This window comes from Serinus canaria, chromosome 1, assembly GCF_022539315.1.
Source record: "Serinus canaria isolate serCan28SL12 chromosome 1, serCan2020, whole genome shotgun sequence".
Lineage (NCBI taxonomy): Eukaryota > Metazoa > Chordata > Aves > Passeriformes > Fringillidae > Serinus > Serinus canaria.
Window position 1 is genome coordinate 4,381,133 of NC_066313.1, and position 17,869 is coordinate 4,399,001.

General features: G+C 38.8%; 1 protein-coding gene across 9 annotated transcripts in view; it reads right to left on the reverse strand.

Annotated features, from left to right (window-relative positions):
- POU2F1 (POU class 2 homeobox 1) overlaps positions 1–17,869 on the reverse strand; it is a 107,055-nt gene that overhangs the window by 23,118 nt on the left and 66,068 nt on the right. For 3 of the 9 annotated variants that reach the window (XM_050971187.1, XM_050971186.1, XM_030234191.2), the window contains 5 exons: positions 17,648–17,748; positions 14,787–14,840; positions 12,992–13,147; positions 11,166–11,345; positions 5,265–5,391 (listed from right to left, as the gene is read on the reverse strand). In XM_050971187.1, coding sequence (XP_050827144.1) covers positions 5,265–5,391; positions 11,166–11,345; positions 12,992–13,147; positions 14,787–14,840; positions 17,648–17,748 — 618 coding nt within the window. The remainder of the gene's footprint in view (positions 1–5,264; positions 5,392–11,165; positions 11,346–12,991; positions 13,148–14,786; positions 14,841–17,647; positions 17,749–17,869) is intronic. The other 6 variants (XM_050971183.1, XM_050971179.1, XM_050971173.1 and 3 more) reach the window with 6 other exon arrangements.

A 17,869-nucleotide genomic window follows, 5' to 3' on the forward strand; every position in this document is an offset into this window, starting at 1 on the left:
AGAAACCCCAGAGGATGTTTTTCTGGGATTAACAATTTTGCTAAAGAGTACAAGATGACTACACTCTTCCCAATTTCATTCTCACTCACATGGTCTAAAGTAATTATAATGGAATTACCAGTAAAAAATAATCTCAACATGGTTAATCTACTCTGTTTTTACATAATTTTATCCTATGTAAGAGGTGCTGACACATGGTGTCACAGGCAGAAACTGGAGACAGAACAAATCAATTCAACCTGCAGCTGACTGAAGGGGATGGGGAAAGCAGCTGGAATATTTTAGAAACGTGTCTCTCCCCCTGATCACACCTTTTCAGGCTGTTGCCGTGCACACACTTTGGGCACTCCTTGGCTCTCACGGGTGGGCAGCTGCAGTTGTGCTCTTTTAAGACATGACTTGAACCAGTCTAAGCTTCTCCTTCATTACTTTTCTGAGAAGAAATCACTGAGGTTGAAAGTAACTTCAGTGACTGAACTTACAGAGCACATAGAACAGCCTTTTCTAAGTAAACACACATCTTTTAGGCAACTGCTGAGATCCTGGCATTTCAAACACTGCTGTTTCCTTTAAGACTCATACTACCACCAATACTGCTTCACATCTTTATTACCAAGAAGACTGATGGGACAAAATATATTCTCAGCAGGTCTGTGGACAATACCAAAGATGGGGAAGTGGTCAAGAGGCCAGAAGCCAGGGTCTAGAGTAGCTGGACAAACTAAACCTCATGAAGATCAATGCAGGAAAATATAATGTTCTGCATGGGGGCTGCAATAACCCTGTGCAGCAATACAGGGGGGCACTGGCTGACTGGAATGCAGTCCCACAGGAAAAAGTCCTAGGGTTCCTGGAGGACAATCTGATGAACATGAACTGACAGTGTGCCCTTTCAAGACAGCCAATCACATACTGGGCTGTACTCAAAGGAGCGCAGCCAGCAGGTCAAGGGTTGTGCTTCTTCCCCTTCACTTGGCATCTGTGACACCACAGCTGGAGTCCTGTCAGACTTGGGCTTCCCAGTACAAGGCACAAGGCCATCCTGGATTTTGTACACCCAAGGCCATCTACCAGGGTAGCTAACAGGAACAGGTAAGTGAGCTGGTTTTTTTAGCCTGATGAGAAGGTGAGATCCTACTGCTTTCTTCAAAGACAGAAATGGACTCTGCTTGAGGGTACACTGTAATGAGATTCAATTGCTATCAGAACATGGAAAAACTCCAACCAGATATAGGAAAACAATTTTAATTTTTTTTTACCATTATAGCAGTGAACTCTCGGGGCAGGTACTTGAGAATGTTGCAGAAGGTCCATTCTTGGAAATGTTCAATTCAACTGGCTGAGGTGCTGAATAGCTGCTGTAATGGGACCTGCTCTGAACAATTCTACCTGGTCTCTAGAGGACCCTTCCAACTCACATGATTTTTTTGAACCTATAAAAGCTGATACTGGACTTGTATACTTTACATAGGTCATATTCCTAACCCTCTGTCCTGGGTTTTAAGAGTCTAGTGGTATTATTGTATTAAATATGGCACACAAATCACCTATGTGGCACTCAAAAAGAGTGACTGCATGGAGGCAGATAAGGATCTATGCAGAAGTATGACAGTTTAGAGTTTTTTTGGGTTTTTTTTTTTTTACAGTTATAGTAAATAGATCTATTGTAATTCAGGATTTTTCCTGTAATGTCTAAGAGTAGCATGAATAATGGTCCAAGCCAAAAAACTCTTCCTGCCAGCCAAGAGTCCCTTAGGACTGATCTGGGGTTCAGTTCCATCTAAAATTAAACAAAAGATAAAACAAACATTCAAGCACAGACTTTTTCAGCATAATTTTTAAAAATTGGCCCAGAAGCATAATGCATAATTCATCCCAAACTGATCTCCCAAAAGAGTGAATTTTTTCATGTAAGAACTTGACTGCTTTATCTCTGCCAAAGCTGTTCATCCTCTCACTGGAAGTTAGCTTGCAAGACAAAGCCATTACAAGGACTTCCACATGAGTGAGGTCTCAAAGTCTCTATAACATGTATGAAAAAAGAAAACAGGATAGGATTTGGCCCAGGCAACTTTACAATAAATAAAAAAAATCATAAAGACAGTCTTTAATAATAAATAGCAATAACTTGAGACTAGGTAGATCCAGTTTCAATGTTTATAGTTAATTAGTAGCTTGTTTTCCACATTTTCCTTTCTGGATATTTTCTTTGTAAGTACTATTTCTAAATCTCACTGTGGTACAGTCTTAGATCTTAACAACTCCTGTTTGCAAGATTAATTTATATTAAACACAGCACCATTTTCCTCTTGGTTCAGATTTTTGCTGATACAATTTGAATTAGCAATATCTCACAAGTAAAAAGGTGAAGAGTCACCTGATGAGGGTAATATTTTTAAGAAGCAGTTCTAATTGTAGTAAGGGATGTTAAATTGATTACTTTAGAGACAGCTCTATTAGATACAAGAACAGATACAAGAGATATAAAAGGTATTACAAGGTGCTACATTCCTGCTGGTGACTTTAACAATAATATGAACAACAGCTACACTGAATAAGAAATTGTTCCAAATTTCTATTTCCGTTCAATCTTCTCCATATCTGCTGAGGCTTGAAGTAATTCTTTCAGTTATGATGTTATCAATTACCAGCCATGAAAAATGGGAACTTTAAAATTTGTTTCATATAAACCCCTAAATAGCCAGAAATCGTGTGGAAAAGGAAGGTGACTACATTAGACATACGGCAGTGGATTTATGGGGAAAATTTCCTATCTGCTGCTGGGAGCCATAAAGTGTTGAAGAAAGCTGGTAGAATAACATCCTGATTAGTGATTAATATTTTAGGTATTGAATTTCCTAAATTTTTTCAAAAGCTGGATCTCGGCTCACTATGTTCAACCCCTTCAAGAAGCTAAATACAATTGCTGATAACTGCATTTCTCTGTACCCCTCTGCCTCTTCAAGTTTTTCTTCACCAAATGTTTACATCTTCTACAACCTTGTTTAGACACACAATTCTTCTCTTATTTCCCTCAAAACTCTTCTCCTTTAAAAACAGTGTTTCTAGTTTACATGACTACATGGAATACACAATATATGTAGCGTAGTTTGTAAAGCAAGAAATTTCTTCCAGAATACATAACCTATACACAAATCTGAATTTTTATGTTCGTTATTAAATGTGTACATATATAAAGCTCCATGCAGTACCAATGAAGCATCAAAAAAAAAAAAGCCATTGGTTTTGAAGAAAACTCTATGCTAGTTTCTTTAGTTTCTTTAGGATATTTATTATTTTATGGAGTCAACTAATGAAGGAATAGGACAAGAACAACATGGAAAAGTCAGATGCAACAGCAAACAACAAAATAAAAAGACACACTTTCTCAATCTTTCTCATAAATAATAATGTATTGTGTGAGATCTTCTAACAATAACCATGAAACACTGCAGAAAAACCATATCAAAAAGTGATATAAGGGGTATTATGACATAGATGTTGCTTTATCATTGAGTGCCCATAAAGAAAATGAGATCTATTCAAGCATTTCAGTTTGGAAGGTTGTCACACACTAATGGCCTATGGTCAGAATTCAGCATATAAATCTCCCTACGTTTTTGAGCTCTTCAGTTGTCCAGGCTGCACATCACCAGTAAAACATGATGTCTCTACCTACGCTGCGTCACTGATGACAGCAATATGCAGGTCTTAAATTGTAGTGAAGAAATGAATTTTCAGAGATGGCCTCTGGAAAAGGTACTATGAAAATCTCATCTAGTACTTATTCTACTTCAGAAGATTTTAAGCAAACAAGAAAGCTTTCCCTTCTATAATTCAAACAACTCATTTTGGGGGATGAATACAATGTGCTTCTCTTAGTTTTCCTTTCTGTAAAGCATCATCAAAGGTATTTTGTAAAACCAGAAGAATTTAGCTGGAAAATGTAGGCAGACAACAATACCAATGAGTTTTTCCAAACAATGTTTTTGTGCTTGCTGTTTTCGTAAAAGAATTTATTTTAAAAAAAACCTCCAAGCACCTATTTTGAAGAATTCTTGAACTGAATTTTAGTGGTTTGATTTCTTCTAGTAGAGTATGTTGAGTTCACAAGTTCTGCTTCATTTTAAGAAAGCAGTACATTACTAAATGCTCTCATGAATAGCCTTTCAGCCATTTTCTTCCAGTGCTGATATAAAATCTCTCCTAAATCAAGTCCTATTAAAAGGAAGGTAATTTTGACTAACCCTTTATTCAAATGTGAGAGCATTGAGACAGTAAGAGCCCTTCAGCATAATGGAAAGCCAGTTCTATCCAAGTCATAGTATGTAAGAAGGAATGATGCATGAAAAAATTGAAAGGAACAGAAAAAAATGAGGTGCAAAGAGCTGCTTTATAGGACAGCCAGGCTCTGCAGGACTCTTCAAGCATAACAGGATTTGCCTTCTGAGCAAGAATCTTTGGATTACCAGACCTGAACAACTGAGTAGAGTTCATGTAGAAGAGAAAGGGGGGAAAAAAGGCCATTGGAGTATATCAGCATAAGAAGCCATGGCTAAATGCAGTTTTCCGTGGGCATCAACAAATGGGGTGCAATCAGCACCGTGATGCATTGCAGCCTGAACACATCAGTCCTCAGAACAAAGCTACTGTACAACAACTTAAGTGCTCTGACACAGCACCACCTACCACTGCCTTGTCTGTCTTTGGCATGTAAGTCATACCCAGTGCATTGCCAAAATATTATTATAAGAGCTGTTACACAAATCCAGCATTCTAGCTCTTTTCCCGAGGTGTTAATTATTAGTTCAGTTTATGACAAAATTCATTGTACGCTCTTTAGGCTTAAGTACTTTTCCAGACTCCCACAAGGACTTTTGATGTTGTAATCTTTTTCCAGTCTTTTTGTTAATTTTCTTCTTAATCACTGATACAGTGCTGTGATTTGGATTTTGGATGAGAACAATGTTGATAACGCACTGATGTTTTAGTTATTGCCAAGCTGTATTTAGAGTCAGAGAGGAATTTTCAGCTTCTCACACATCTCACCAGCAAGCAGGCTGGGAGACACAAGAAGCTGGGTGGGGACAGAGCCATGACAGCTGACCCAAACTGGCCAAAGGGATATTCCACACCACCCAGTCTCATACTCAGGATATAAACCTAGGGCAAAAAAGCTGGGCATTGGTATGAACCACCTGAGTTTCACTTTCTCCCCTAAAAAACACTGTGTATGATTTGCTTTTGTGGCAAGGAGCACTTACCCTGCTGCCCCTGCGGCGTTTGTGAGATGATGAACTGTGCTGGCTGCAAGTTGGTTGTTGGATGCACCAACACAAACTGTTGCAGGTTGAGATTCTGCTGCTGAAGCTGCTGCAAGTGCTGCAAATCCTTAAGGAAATGGGAAGGGGAAAAAAAAAAGAAGGCCAAAAAAACCAGAAAAAAAGAGAAAAAAGAAAAAAAAAGAGAGAAGACAAAAAAAGAAAAAAGGAAAAAGAAAAAAAGAAAAGAAAGAGCTGTGTTAGACATGTAAGTCAGCAATAATTCCCAATATAAGATTTCCAATCAGCTATACTCTAACATTTAGAGAAAAAAGTGGATGTCAAACACAGCAGAAGTCCTGTTACTGAATATCCTTTAAAATGGCAATTTGAATTTCACTTTCATTCATAAAACGGAAGTTATTTACTAAATAACCCAGCAAAGTATATCCAAAACTGTTCTGCTTTAAAAACAAAATAAAAAAGCAAATCAATCTCCCTTCCCCCACAAATTCAGGAGTTTTCAAATACATTAAACTTATCAGCACAAAGATCTCTCAAACTTATTTTTTGAGGATAGAACTTAGCTACAAATCAAGCATATTAGCTGGGAGCTATTTTTTTTGGTAACAACAGTCTGCAATTACTATTTGAATCAACAACAGAAAAGCAAAATATTACAGATTCCTTGTTTGCACTCTGGTTGTTCAGCTCAAATTTCAGAAACTAGCTAACTCAATTAGTAAATATATTTCATTTGTTCTGAAACAAATTACAATAATCTTAATAGATATGACTATAATGAAAGGTTAAAAGGAATAATCCAAAACACTGCATTATTGAAGAACCCTCCTTTTATGTATTTAAACCATTCAGGACTATTAATTTTCTATAATTAAATGACAGGTCTCAATGTAAAATGCTAATCTCTGAGAAACTGAGTTTTCAAGAAAAATGCTTCAACTTGACATTTAGCTGGAGAATGAAAACATAGAGAACTGCTTAAAAATCGTTCCCCCTAAACAGCCTTTTTCTTTTCATCTCCAAACAACACAATAACAAGAGCAACTGAAATTTAAAAAACACACTGTGAAGTAAGCCAACATAACAGTGGTAATCCATGAAAACTATCTAAACACACTTATTGGATTTTTCCATCCTTCCAGGAAGAATCTATTTCAAAATACTCACTAAAGAGGTGGAAAAAAGCCTGAATGAAATACTTCCCCCACTTGCAACCTCCCATTACACAAACCAAACCAAGAAGACAAGAAGATTCCTCCAAAGCTCTGTTTCAGGGAAGTCACTAAGGTCTCTGTTTGCAGAAAAACTGTGTTCAGCTGCAGTAGCGCCCAGTGCAGCAGCTTGGAGTAGCCCATCTTCCAACAGCCTCAAACACACCTGAGTTCAAGTCCACCAGAGGAACAAAGAGCTGCTCCTTGGGCTGATGCAGGTTACTGAGCACCCCCACAACCTGCTCAGCCAGAGGATGGGACAGGCCATTCACTGCCAGCAGTGGATTTGGTGATGAGAAGTCAAGACAGACTGACAAAGACTTCTTTCTTACACAATTCTGTTATCCATGACAATACCTTATTTTAAATCTGTTAAAACTGTAACTTGAAACTTGCAACAATCTCCTTCAGGAGATGAGGGGTGGAGAATGTCAATAAGGAAGACTAGGGAGGGGAAAAAATAGGGAGTCCACTGATTTATGAGACCATAGACAGGCTTTATAAGAAAACGACTACTTAACCTGCATTATACAGACACTGGTCATCAATCACTTGGGCTACTTAGCCCTGTTAAGTCAAAAGCATGCAGTGCAATAATATGGTAGACAGACACCAGATGGATTGATCAAGCAGTGCGCTTTAAGAAATGGAAACTTCCATTTTATAAGAGAATGCTAAAATTTTAAAAAGAGCCCATGAGCAAAAAAGTGGTTTTAAAGTCAATTGTATTGTTTGTTTTCAGAAAACTGCAGAAATAATGCAAGTATTCCAAAGAAATCAAGGCAAAATTCCTTCTTGAAAGAGAGCAGTAATTACTCCAGTTCTATCCTAGAACTCCATGTTTCTTATGACTTCATATCCTAATATCACATTGGTCAGAACTGCTACCAAAACCTCTTACTTCTTGAGCTCAACACAACTTGGATCTCCACTCATTTATTCACTGATTTCCAACGCTCAGCTGGTAGAAGATTGCGCTGACCCTCCAGCTCAGAGGGGGCTCATACTGGAATGGATGTAAGGACTGGACAGAGTTGAAAACAGAAATGAAAGAGCTGGGCAAGCTGATTCAGGTTGTGAACACTGGGCAGAAGAAAAGGAAATAAAGAGAGGCTGCAGGATGAAAATACAGGTAAATAAGAGAAAAGAACATAAACACAAAAGGAAGAGTTGGGAAGACACTGTGGAAGAAAAAAGTATCAATGGAAAAACAGATAGGTTAAGGACCTCTCCCAATCAAAAGCAAACAAATGAAATCACCCCAGATGACCAAGGAAATCTCAGATGATTTGAAGCACCCCCACAGGAGATGGAGTTACATGCAAGAAAGAATACAAAGAAACAGTGGCAGTGTATCTGTAAGATCAAAGAAGGAGAGCTTTTTGTTTAAGACTATGGTATTCATAACACTGGCTACCCAGCCAAGACATGACAGCTCTTATCATCAGGCTCTTACACTTTAATATGAGAAAACTGTTTTTAAATTGAGGCCTCAGGGAGAACTGATATAAGCAATCTTATTCTGTGCATCTGCCTTGGTAAATGGTATGTTGGCTAAGCCTTGTTTAAATACAGAAATATAATTCTGCAATGCAAAATGAAAATGATACCTCCAAGGCTAATCACTCCTAAATAGCCCTACCAGCCCTGCAAATGCATTTGAAATCCAACTTTATTTCCACCTTGGGAAAGTTTTTTTATTTAGTTAATTATACCATTACAATAAATCTCCCAATAGCAAACACACAAACAAACCTGACACTGTTTTCCTATACTGATCTTTTTTTCCTCAGTGTTAAAATCTGTATGCTAGCACAAGCACATAGAAGGAGGTGGAAAGACTTTCAGGAAGACATGCATGTCTTCTGGTGCTGCCTAGCAATTTAGAAAGATCAAAACAATCCAAATCCTACCTCAGCAGAATAATCTGTCAAGTGCTAGGTCTTGCTGTGAGGAAGATTTTTTTGTTTTAAAAAAAAAAAAATCTAAATTCCTAAATTCAATGCCATTATTTCCAATTACAGCTTCAGCACAAACTTAAGCATCTGACTCATTGTGAGATTTACATCACATAAATACAGCGCATAGATCCTGAAAACAAGGAAGTTTATAAAAAACCCCAAAAGTTGAAACACAACTGTTTAGTGTCATTCCAGGAGCAGCACAAGCTCCTCAGCAGGCTGCTGCAGCAGATACCTTACGTGAACTGCAGTGCACATTAAAGAAGTCATGCTTTTGCAATTAGTTAATTAAAATAAATATGGTAATCCCCCTGCTGCAGAGACTTGCCAGTTAATCAATTATTCAAAACCCATCAATTAAAACAAACATTCAGCTATTTGTATAATCAGCTATATATTTACAATAGCAACACAAACAAAGCTGAGCACTGCTTACAAATCCTTGCCAAGATGGATAAAAAGCATCGTGCTATCTACCTATGAACCTAGATGGTAGATGTTTTCCATAAGTACCTCAAATTATATCCAACACCTGCACAATTTATGCCCTGCACTTTCATCATAAGGACCAGTTAACAAGATTCAACCAGGCTCATTTATGTATCAAAATAACCTATCCTAAAAGACATTAATTGTAAAGTCAAACATTTAAGTAATTAGAAACGTCAGAAAACAAGACAACTTTAATTTGTTCTGCCATGTGGCAGCTACAAGATCACACGCTATTTTTCAGAGAGCCTTTAGCTCACTCTGTGCACAAATCAGACAATGCTGCCTTCAGAAACTCTTATTTGACAGCACATGCCTGATATTTTCAACTCCTCTCAAACACTTCTCTGAAGATTTTCTAAGTTCTGGAGAAAGAGCCAGTACAAAACTAAATTGTAAATGCTTCACACATTTTCAGAGCTTTGCACTGAGGTGGGAGAGCAGAATTAGAAACATCTCACACACGCATCACACTGGTATCCACTGCTTTGGTGACCTTTTTGACAAACCTAAGGCCAGACAGTTCAACGTACAGATTTTGTTAATAGGAAATTTTAGGCCACCACACTTCAGTGAGGCAGACTTTGCTATCTTAAGCTGCACACCTGGAAGAGAAGAGGCACACCTGTGGAATGTTTACATGTATGTTAAAAGACTCACATCCCATCAAGTGGGAACTCTGTGACAGGTGCATGGAAAGATGTCAAAAGCTATAACCAACTTCCTTGACAAGGACATTGCCCACTCTCTTCTTGAAATCTGTCTGTATTATTGCCTACAGACAGTCTAAACAAAATTGAGATATGATCTTGAGAATTACAAGTTTCCTTGAATGCTACATCCTTCAACCACCTCTACATCATGCCAGTGAAGTGGATTCCTTTGCTAAAAAAGGTATTACTTGGTGATGTGACTTCTCACAATGCAACAAGAGCTTCAGTGGGAGCAATCTCACCAACACAGCAATATCAGCACTCGCCTTTCAAAAACAGGATGGCACCACTGGCCTCTCTAAGGACAGCCAGAGAGGTCAGAACTTCTAGACCAACACCACAAGAGTTTGTCACTTCAGCTAATGAAAACCTGATAGCACAGCCAGGCTGTTGTTATTCAGCTAGTGGACCAGCACAGTAAAGGACTGAACATTTCACCACCAGACTTCACAGATAATTGCAACATGTTCATTCTTGCCCTTAATCAGACCTTATGTTCATTTTTTTGGACACTTCATCCTTATTGAACGCAAGAGAAAATAGCCTGAACAGAAAGCATTAGACAGTCTTAAAGAACTTGGTCACTCTATGAAACAGCAACCTTGAAGATTATATACCCCATACACTTTGTACATCTAGACTAAGAAAATTGGTATTATGTACCAAGAGCTTTAATTTATGGAAAGATGGACCTCAGCATGAGCAAGACAATCACCTACTCATAGAACTCAAGATGTCTAAGCTGCACATTTGATTATCCTTGTCCACAGGTCTAAGGATTTTCCACACTACATACACTAAGCACACAGTTAGTGGCACTGCAATCTCCACACTGAATTAAGCCAGTCCTGGAAGACCCAGGAGGTTCCTTACTGGTTCTAGTAAGCAGAACATCCACAGCGAGCAGTTCTTCAGAACTGACAAATCTTTAGTACCAGACCACAAGACTGGACAGATTCCAACACCAAACTCATTCTCCAAGTTTTTCTCCAGACACACAGGAGTGCCCATTCTTTGTCATGGAAGCTGCAGCATTAAACACCAAGCCAAAATAGCACGAATGGGTCAAGTCAAACTACCGTTTTTCAGCTCTATCATTTTGCTTCTAACAAGCACTATTTGGGTCTGACAAGCATCCTTTCTGATACGCAGGCATCACTTCCCATCCATGCAGGTCTCAACAAGTGCAACTTCTGTGGGCACCTTTCCATACCCTTTTTTTCTCCTTTCTCACACTAACTACAAGGAGGAAAATTCAGAAAACACAGCATCTACTCAGACTCTGGTACAAACTCAAAAGCCCAGTGGAACTGAGGAGCAGCTGGCACACACTCCTTGCTAAGACTATCAAACTTCAACCTCATCATCCAACGATGCACGAGGAAAGACTAACAATACTCGAGGACTCTAGCAACTCACTGAGCAAGGAACAACAAATTTTATTCGAATGGTGCAATCAGTCAAAAACCTCTTTTGTTTTCCACCCTCTCAAGCCTCAAGGCTCACCTGTGCAATCTGTATTGGCTGAGATAGAGGGATCTGCGTCATCGGCGTTGCAGCAGAGGCCGAGATGGTGGCACCAGCAGCGCTGTGCTGCTGACTGGCTGAGTGCTGCACTGCAGCCGCCAGCAACTGGGCCTGCGCCTGTTGGAGCAATAACTGTTGCTGGGCTGGCGTCAACGTGAGCTATAAACAATTAGAAAACACAGCCATTAATAATGGGAAGAGCCACTTCAGCTACAAAGTCATTAAGATAGCTCAGTACTACTTATGTTAACCAGGCAATCCTAGGGCTATTCCACTAACTGGCTGAGGGCTCTGGCCTTAAGGAAGGACAGCTGGCTACTCGATACAGTATGGGAACCAACCTACCACAGGCCTGACACAAACCAAACTGCATCACCACCACCAACATTTGCACTTACTGGAACCTACAGAACCTAACTCTGCTCCAAAGTTTTCCTCACAACTTTACCAGGAGTTTCAGGGAAAAAGCAATTAAGCAGCAAGCAAAAGAAAAGAATCAGTATTGCCAGGATTTGAAAGGAAATTTACACCCAGCAGAACAGCAAGTGATTAGCCAGATGAATGTGAAGCAGGAATGCTGGCTATGGCTACTGAACAAACTGATAACGCCCCAGCTGCTTCACATTAGCATGAATCCCTGCCATATTCCATCATTTCCATTATGCCCTAAGATATAAGTAAAGAACATGAGCTCCATTTGTTTCTCTCCAAGTCTCCCCATCTGCCTTTTTTTTTTTTTTTTTTAATAGAATAGAGTTGGCAACTTTACATCCCTTCCCTTTCCCAAGCACACATTATCTCTGTGGAACAGGTGGCAGCAGTCTCTCCTTTACATGTAAATTAATCTTGATGCCCATATTTACTACAACCCGTATCTGCATAGGCCTGGAGTTTTGAATGTTTCACTACAGCAGACAATCAGGAATTAAAACAAACCAGTATTTTCTGAGAATACAAAAAATAAAATATGCCAGGTTTTAACAACATATCGAAACAGTCTCACTTTTAAAACTTTCAGTACTTAACTGAAAACTAAATAGGATGTTTATTTACATAGTAACATAGGAGAAGATTTAACAATTGAGCCTGAGATTAAGGAGTCATTTTATGCAAGTGTAGGGATGATCTAACCTAACACTTCAATTCATAAATATATTGTCAGAGCGACTGCCCTAAGCTTATTAACACACAAACCCTTATACTGCAAAGCTGATTATGAGGAAGCAAATTCTTTAACCAGCCCATTCACAACACTTGCTCTTTTTTGAAATGACTGAAAGCCTTTAAAACAATTCAGAAACACTAGAAAGTGTAAACCAACAATTATCCCATATATACTCCCAAAGTGTTGCAATTAAAAACCCCTCAAAATGAGTAGGTTAGAATAAAAGGGTTCAACAGGCTTAAGGAAAGTACTAATAGAGTTACTTGAAAAGAAATGTGTTTGAAAAGAGGAAAAATTAACAATTCCCATAATTTTTGCTCTTCACCCAGCTATATGATTCAGTCTTGGTCTCCCATGCCTCATTTTAATCTTGAAAAACAAAAAAATTTCTCTTTATGACATCAGTGACTGTCTCATTTGTAACTGTTGTAAAACAACAGGTTTTAATTTCATTGCAGGGTCAAAAGGGATACCGAGAACAGAGAAAAGAATTCTTTTTTGTTGATGTTCAGAAGCAAATACCAAGTGACAAACCCCAAATATTACAGTCTGCTTATTTTTCTAGCCAAATATTTTCTGTTGCCCCTTCCATTGAAGTTCAAACTACATTAAAGGCAGTTGCAGTGCCCGTCAATAATACCTGTGTGGGACTGCAGCATCCCTGGGTAACTCTTACCCCGGTGATCTGTCCTCCGGCCAGCATGAGCTGGGTCTGGGGTATGGCCGCCTGCACTGAAGGCTGCTGGGAAGGCTGGCTTGGCTGCTGAGAGTCCCCAGATTCTTCATTAGATTTAGACTAGTCAAAAAAAAATACAACTCTTTATAGTGTAAAACAGATGTTAATGTATGACGCTGCTATCTTAACACTGCACAATAAAAATCTTTCATCTGCATACGAAAGCCCTTGGGTTTATTTTAAGAGTGTGTTTAAGCAATGGCTCTGTGTGCCCACCATCTCAGCTACGATTGCTGAAACATGTCTGCAGGTAATGCATCTTAAACAAAACAAAGAGACTCTCTGGTCTCCTGTAACTCTCTGACATTATTTTCAGGTCCCACTTAAATTTTACACTGTGCAACTGAAGCTGACGCTACCTTTCACCATGAAGAAAGAGAAGGTTGTTAAAATTATTCATTGCCTAAAATCCTGAACAATGGAACAAGGGAAAGGAGATTGTGTTTCCATTTTCTCTATCTCCATCCTGTACCTCTAAGTCATCATATTGTTGGCTTATACAGAACCTTTTTGAAAAATCCTCAAAGGTTTCTCTACCTACAGCAAGATATATAATATATACAGTGCTTTTAAATACTCAGTGCATTTATTTAATTGAATGTTTTATTTTAAAAGATTCAAATTTATTTTGATTTATTTTTGTGGTTTGGTTGTTTTTTTTTTTTTTTTTAAAGGAAGAAATTGTGAAGACATGAGGGAGGAAATGCAAGTGCATGAAGAGGGGGAGAGAGTTTTATGATAATTAAAACTGGTTATGCAGAACATTACAATTCTGCATAGATTTGCATATTTTCCACCACCTGTTTTGGGGACTGCAGAGCAGGCTAATTAACATAAAGGCTCTGATTAATTCTGCCAGTCATTGAACGATAATTACAGCACAGGACTGTAAACATTCTGCACTGGAGATACAGCCTGTTTGCCAACATCTCTCTCAGGGATGGAAGTTTACCATGGCAACCAAGGCAATTTTCTGCCTCCTTCCTCTTAGAAAGGAAGGTCACTATACCTCCTCTTCTTTCCAAATTGTTATTATGTATAAGTGGGTCCACATTCTATTGCATTTCATGTAATGCACTACCTACATTCTTTAATAACATGCAATACTGAAACCAGTTTTCAATAAAACTGCATCCCTTGCCCCTCAATATAGTACAGAGAGGAAGTAGAATGTTAACAGATAAACTGAAGTGTTCAGCATCATAGGAAAGTTTGAAAGCTTTGCTGTCTCACGTACATTATTAAACAACAATTACTCTGACTTTGAAATAGCTGTGTGTTATTTACAGAAGCAGTCTGAACTAGACACATTATATAGTTAATGCTACGTTATATTCCTATATTTAGTTACCAGAAGGAAGGACAAACTGCAAAATAATACTCACTACATGTTTCAAGCAAGTTAGTAAACAGAAGAACATGAAATATTCCTGGAGCTTTAAGGCTTGCACGATACCACACCTGACTAAAATTCAGCATGAAGTTATGGTCACTCCATGTTTTAAACAACTCCAGAGCCTGAATGCTTACGAATCCTGAACCTGATTTACAGTTGTAGAAGTGTTATTCCTTCATACCTATCACTTGCCGAACCAGTCAGACTGAAAAAACTGAGTAATGTATCATAGGTTAAGAACTATCTCTACTGATGCTGTTTGGGATGAGAGAAGGATGAGCAGCAGAAGGTAACTGTCTTTACCTGTACATTTAAGGACTGAGCAGCAGCCTGTAAACTTGTTCCAGCGAGCTGGACCTACAACAGTGCAAAAATGGAAATGAAATAATGTAGAATCCACAGAAAACTAATAATGTAAAAAGAACAATCTCCCCACCCGCATTCCAAAAAAACTCCCCCAAGAACAGAGCATGCCCTTCTAACACCTGAATCAGTGGAATAGGGGTTGTACTCCAGGCTGAAACAGATGTGGAAGACTCTTTCACGATGTTGTTTATCTGCCTCTTAGTGAAGGTATCCCTGCCTAAGGATGTAGATATTATGGATGGAGTTGAAACAGAACATATTGAACTGGACATGCCAACTAGTCCTATTCCTGCTGGAAAAATCCAGGCTCCAGGGCAGGGCATTAAGCTCTACTTATCGTCATCCTACTCCCATTTCAGAACGGGTCTTACCCCAACACTGCACTCGTCAGCTTTCTGATATGAGCAAGCACGTGCACAGCACAGAACCCAGAGCATAAACACACTCCCTCAAATTAACCCATTCAAGTATTTGCAGCCCTCAGCCACTGAAAAGAAGATCTCAATGCAGAGCACTGGAGACACTTTACAAAGGCTGTATTGATTTAGGTATATTTAAAACTTGAATTCGATGTTTGTTATTAACGGGCCCAAAGGTGGTTTTGTGGGTGAGCAGCAAGGAAAATGGATGATTCAAAAAGGGAGATTTTGGGAGTGCTTGTTTATCTCTAATGAGGAAAATGTACAAAAAATGTATCTCTTCATTTACTGAAACCCATTTGAATCAGTCTCGCCTTGTTTCTACCAGCACCCCCAGTTATAAAGAAGGAATGTTCTGCAATTAATTACCAACGCTTTCAAAGGTCAGAGTAACAGCCTGTAGAGAATTCCATCTCTGGACATGTTTGAAAACCACTGCTCATTTGAAAACCAGGTGACATGTAAGGATACAATAAAGCAAAGCAAAATGTAGCACTATTGCCTCTCGATGGAGGACCTCTATATGGTCCCCACATAGAAAAGCCCACGTATTTTCAGGCACAGGAAAAACTGCAGCACATGAAATTAATAACTAAATATTTTGAACAGGCAACCTTGGAAATATTTCCTACTGCTTTAGATGAAGGTACTAGACATAGTAAGCATGATCTACATCAAAGCAAACACTCCCAGAAAAGCCCCTCCTCATCAGAAGCAAAATATAGTTTGACACAGTCAATGTAATCTGTGCTTTTACCATGGATTAACAGCAGAGAATAGCCTAAATAACACCACCCTGACATCCAAATGATATACTCAAAATAATACTTTAAAATTACAAACACCACATAAAAGACTACAAATACATATTGATTGCTCAGGTACAGCACATTCCTGAAAATCTCTGTGAATGCAATTTGGACATCCCTTTCACCACACAGCCAACATTTCCAAATTAGAAATGCTGAATGCTGCCTACAGCCCAGTATTTTGCATTAGTCTAGAGCAAAGCACTGTGTGTTAAGGTTGAATAACACCCCACTAACAGCAGCCTCTCTACCAGAGGACAGATTGACAATAGATTCCCACACACCTGCAGGTGAATAAAAGAATACCTGAGATTTTCCTTTGAACCAATTTCAAGAAATGAATCACACTTTATCAAACATGAAGTTATAAAGATCCTGACAACTGTTTAAATAAATAAATTTCCAAAGCAGGATAAAGCACTGTGCAAAACCCAATTACTGTCCTGGGTCAATCTACAGAACAAAACGGAGACTAAAACAAACAGAATTCTGCAGAACAGCTGTATCTGTCTCCATGTTAAACACACACTGGCAAGCCATAAAAACTAGTCAGCTTCTCTCCACATAAAGGCAGCCTACAACAGCCTATTGGTTCAGCAAATTCAAACAGTGGCACTCCCTTAGTCCTATATAAACCAATCTGCTAGGAAAATTGCAATTATGTGACAAGACGTGTGGAATGTTCCATACAATAAAACGGCAGTTCAGAGCTCTTAAAAGAGGGCATAAAAGCTTCAGTACTTCAATTATATCACAATAACTGTGCAACCTCAGACCTCAAACATTCAAGGTCATCCAATTAGGTACAGTATTTTAAAGTTTAACTTGGTGCAGAGGAAGGGAAAGAAATTAGGACATTTGTTTTCATACATCAAGTGCGAACAGATAAAAAAACTACAAAAAAATGCCCCTTATACTTCTCTTCACCTAGGGATGCCCCATTTTGCTTCAGCCTGCATCTGAAGTTCAGCTTTGATTCCCTAAACACAGCAGCAGCAGAACAGAAGGATAGTATTGGAAGTCTGAATATCATCTGACAAACAGGTCACTGAAATAACTTTTTTGTAAAAAAAGAAAACCTCACAAGCCATACATATATGCTTAGTAAGTACAATCAACTTTCTAGTTAATCTGTAAGAGTGTTTTTAGCTAGAAAAGTGACAGTTTTGGAACCTTGGCAGCCATTGGGCCAATACAATCCTTTCCTAAAAAAATTTAAATTTTTTCTTGCCTTTCAATGTGGTCTCTCTATTAAGGTTAAAACAACAACAACAAAGCAAACAAACAAAAAACCTACTCAAAACCACACCACAACATTTAGGCATTCTCAAGTCCCCAAAAATGTGATTTGTTGGTTTCTCCCAAAGAGGTCTCACCCTATCTTGGTCTGCAGCCTAGTGCAATGAAATGAATGCCACAATTAGGATTTTTCCCATCCACGCTCGTTAACCAGGGTGGTGTACCCAGATTTATGTTCTAATAAATGGCTCCCCGTCATTCACAGAAAGAGAGAACATGGAACACACCAGGGCAGCTGAGTCTCCTCTGTTTGAAATGTCTCTTCTCTTACCTGATGAAGGTGCCCAAGGAAGGCCTGGGCCTGGGCTGTAGAGATTGCTCCTCCGACAGGCACAGGCTGCTTTTGAAAGTCCAGGCCATTTGTTTGCGTGCCTGGAGAAAGAGAGATATTGAAAACTATTAATTACTGCTTTTAGTAAGTGGAATAAGAATTAACACTCCAACTTTCCTGCTATTCTCTCAACGTTATATAGTAAAAAACACTCAGAGTAAC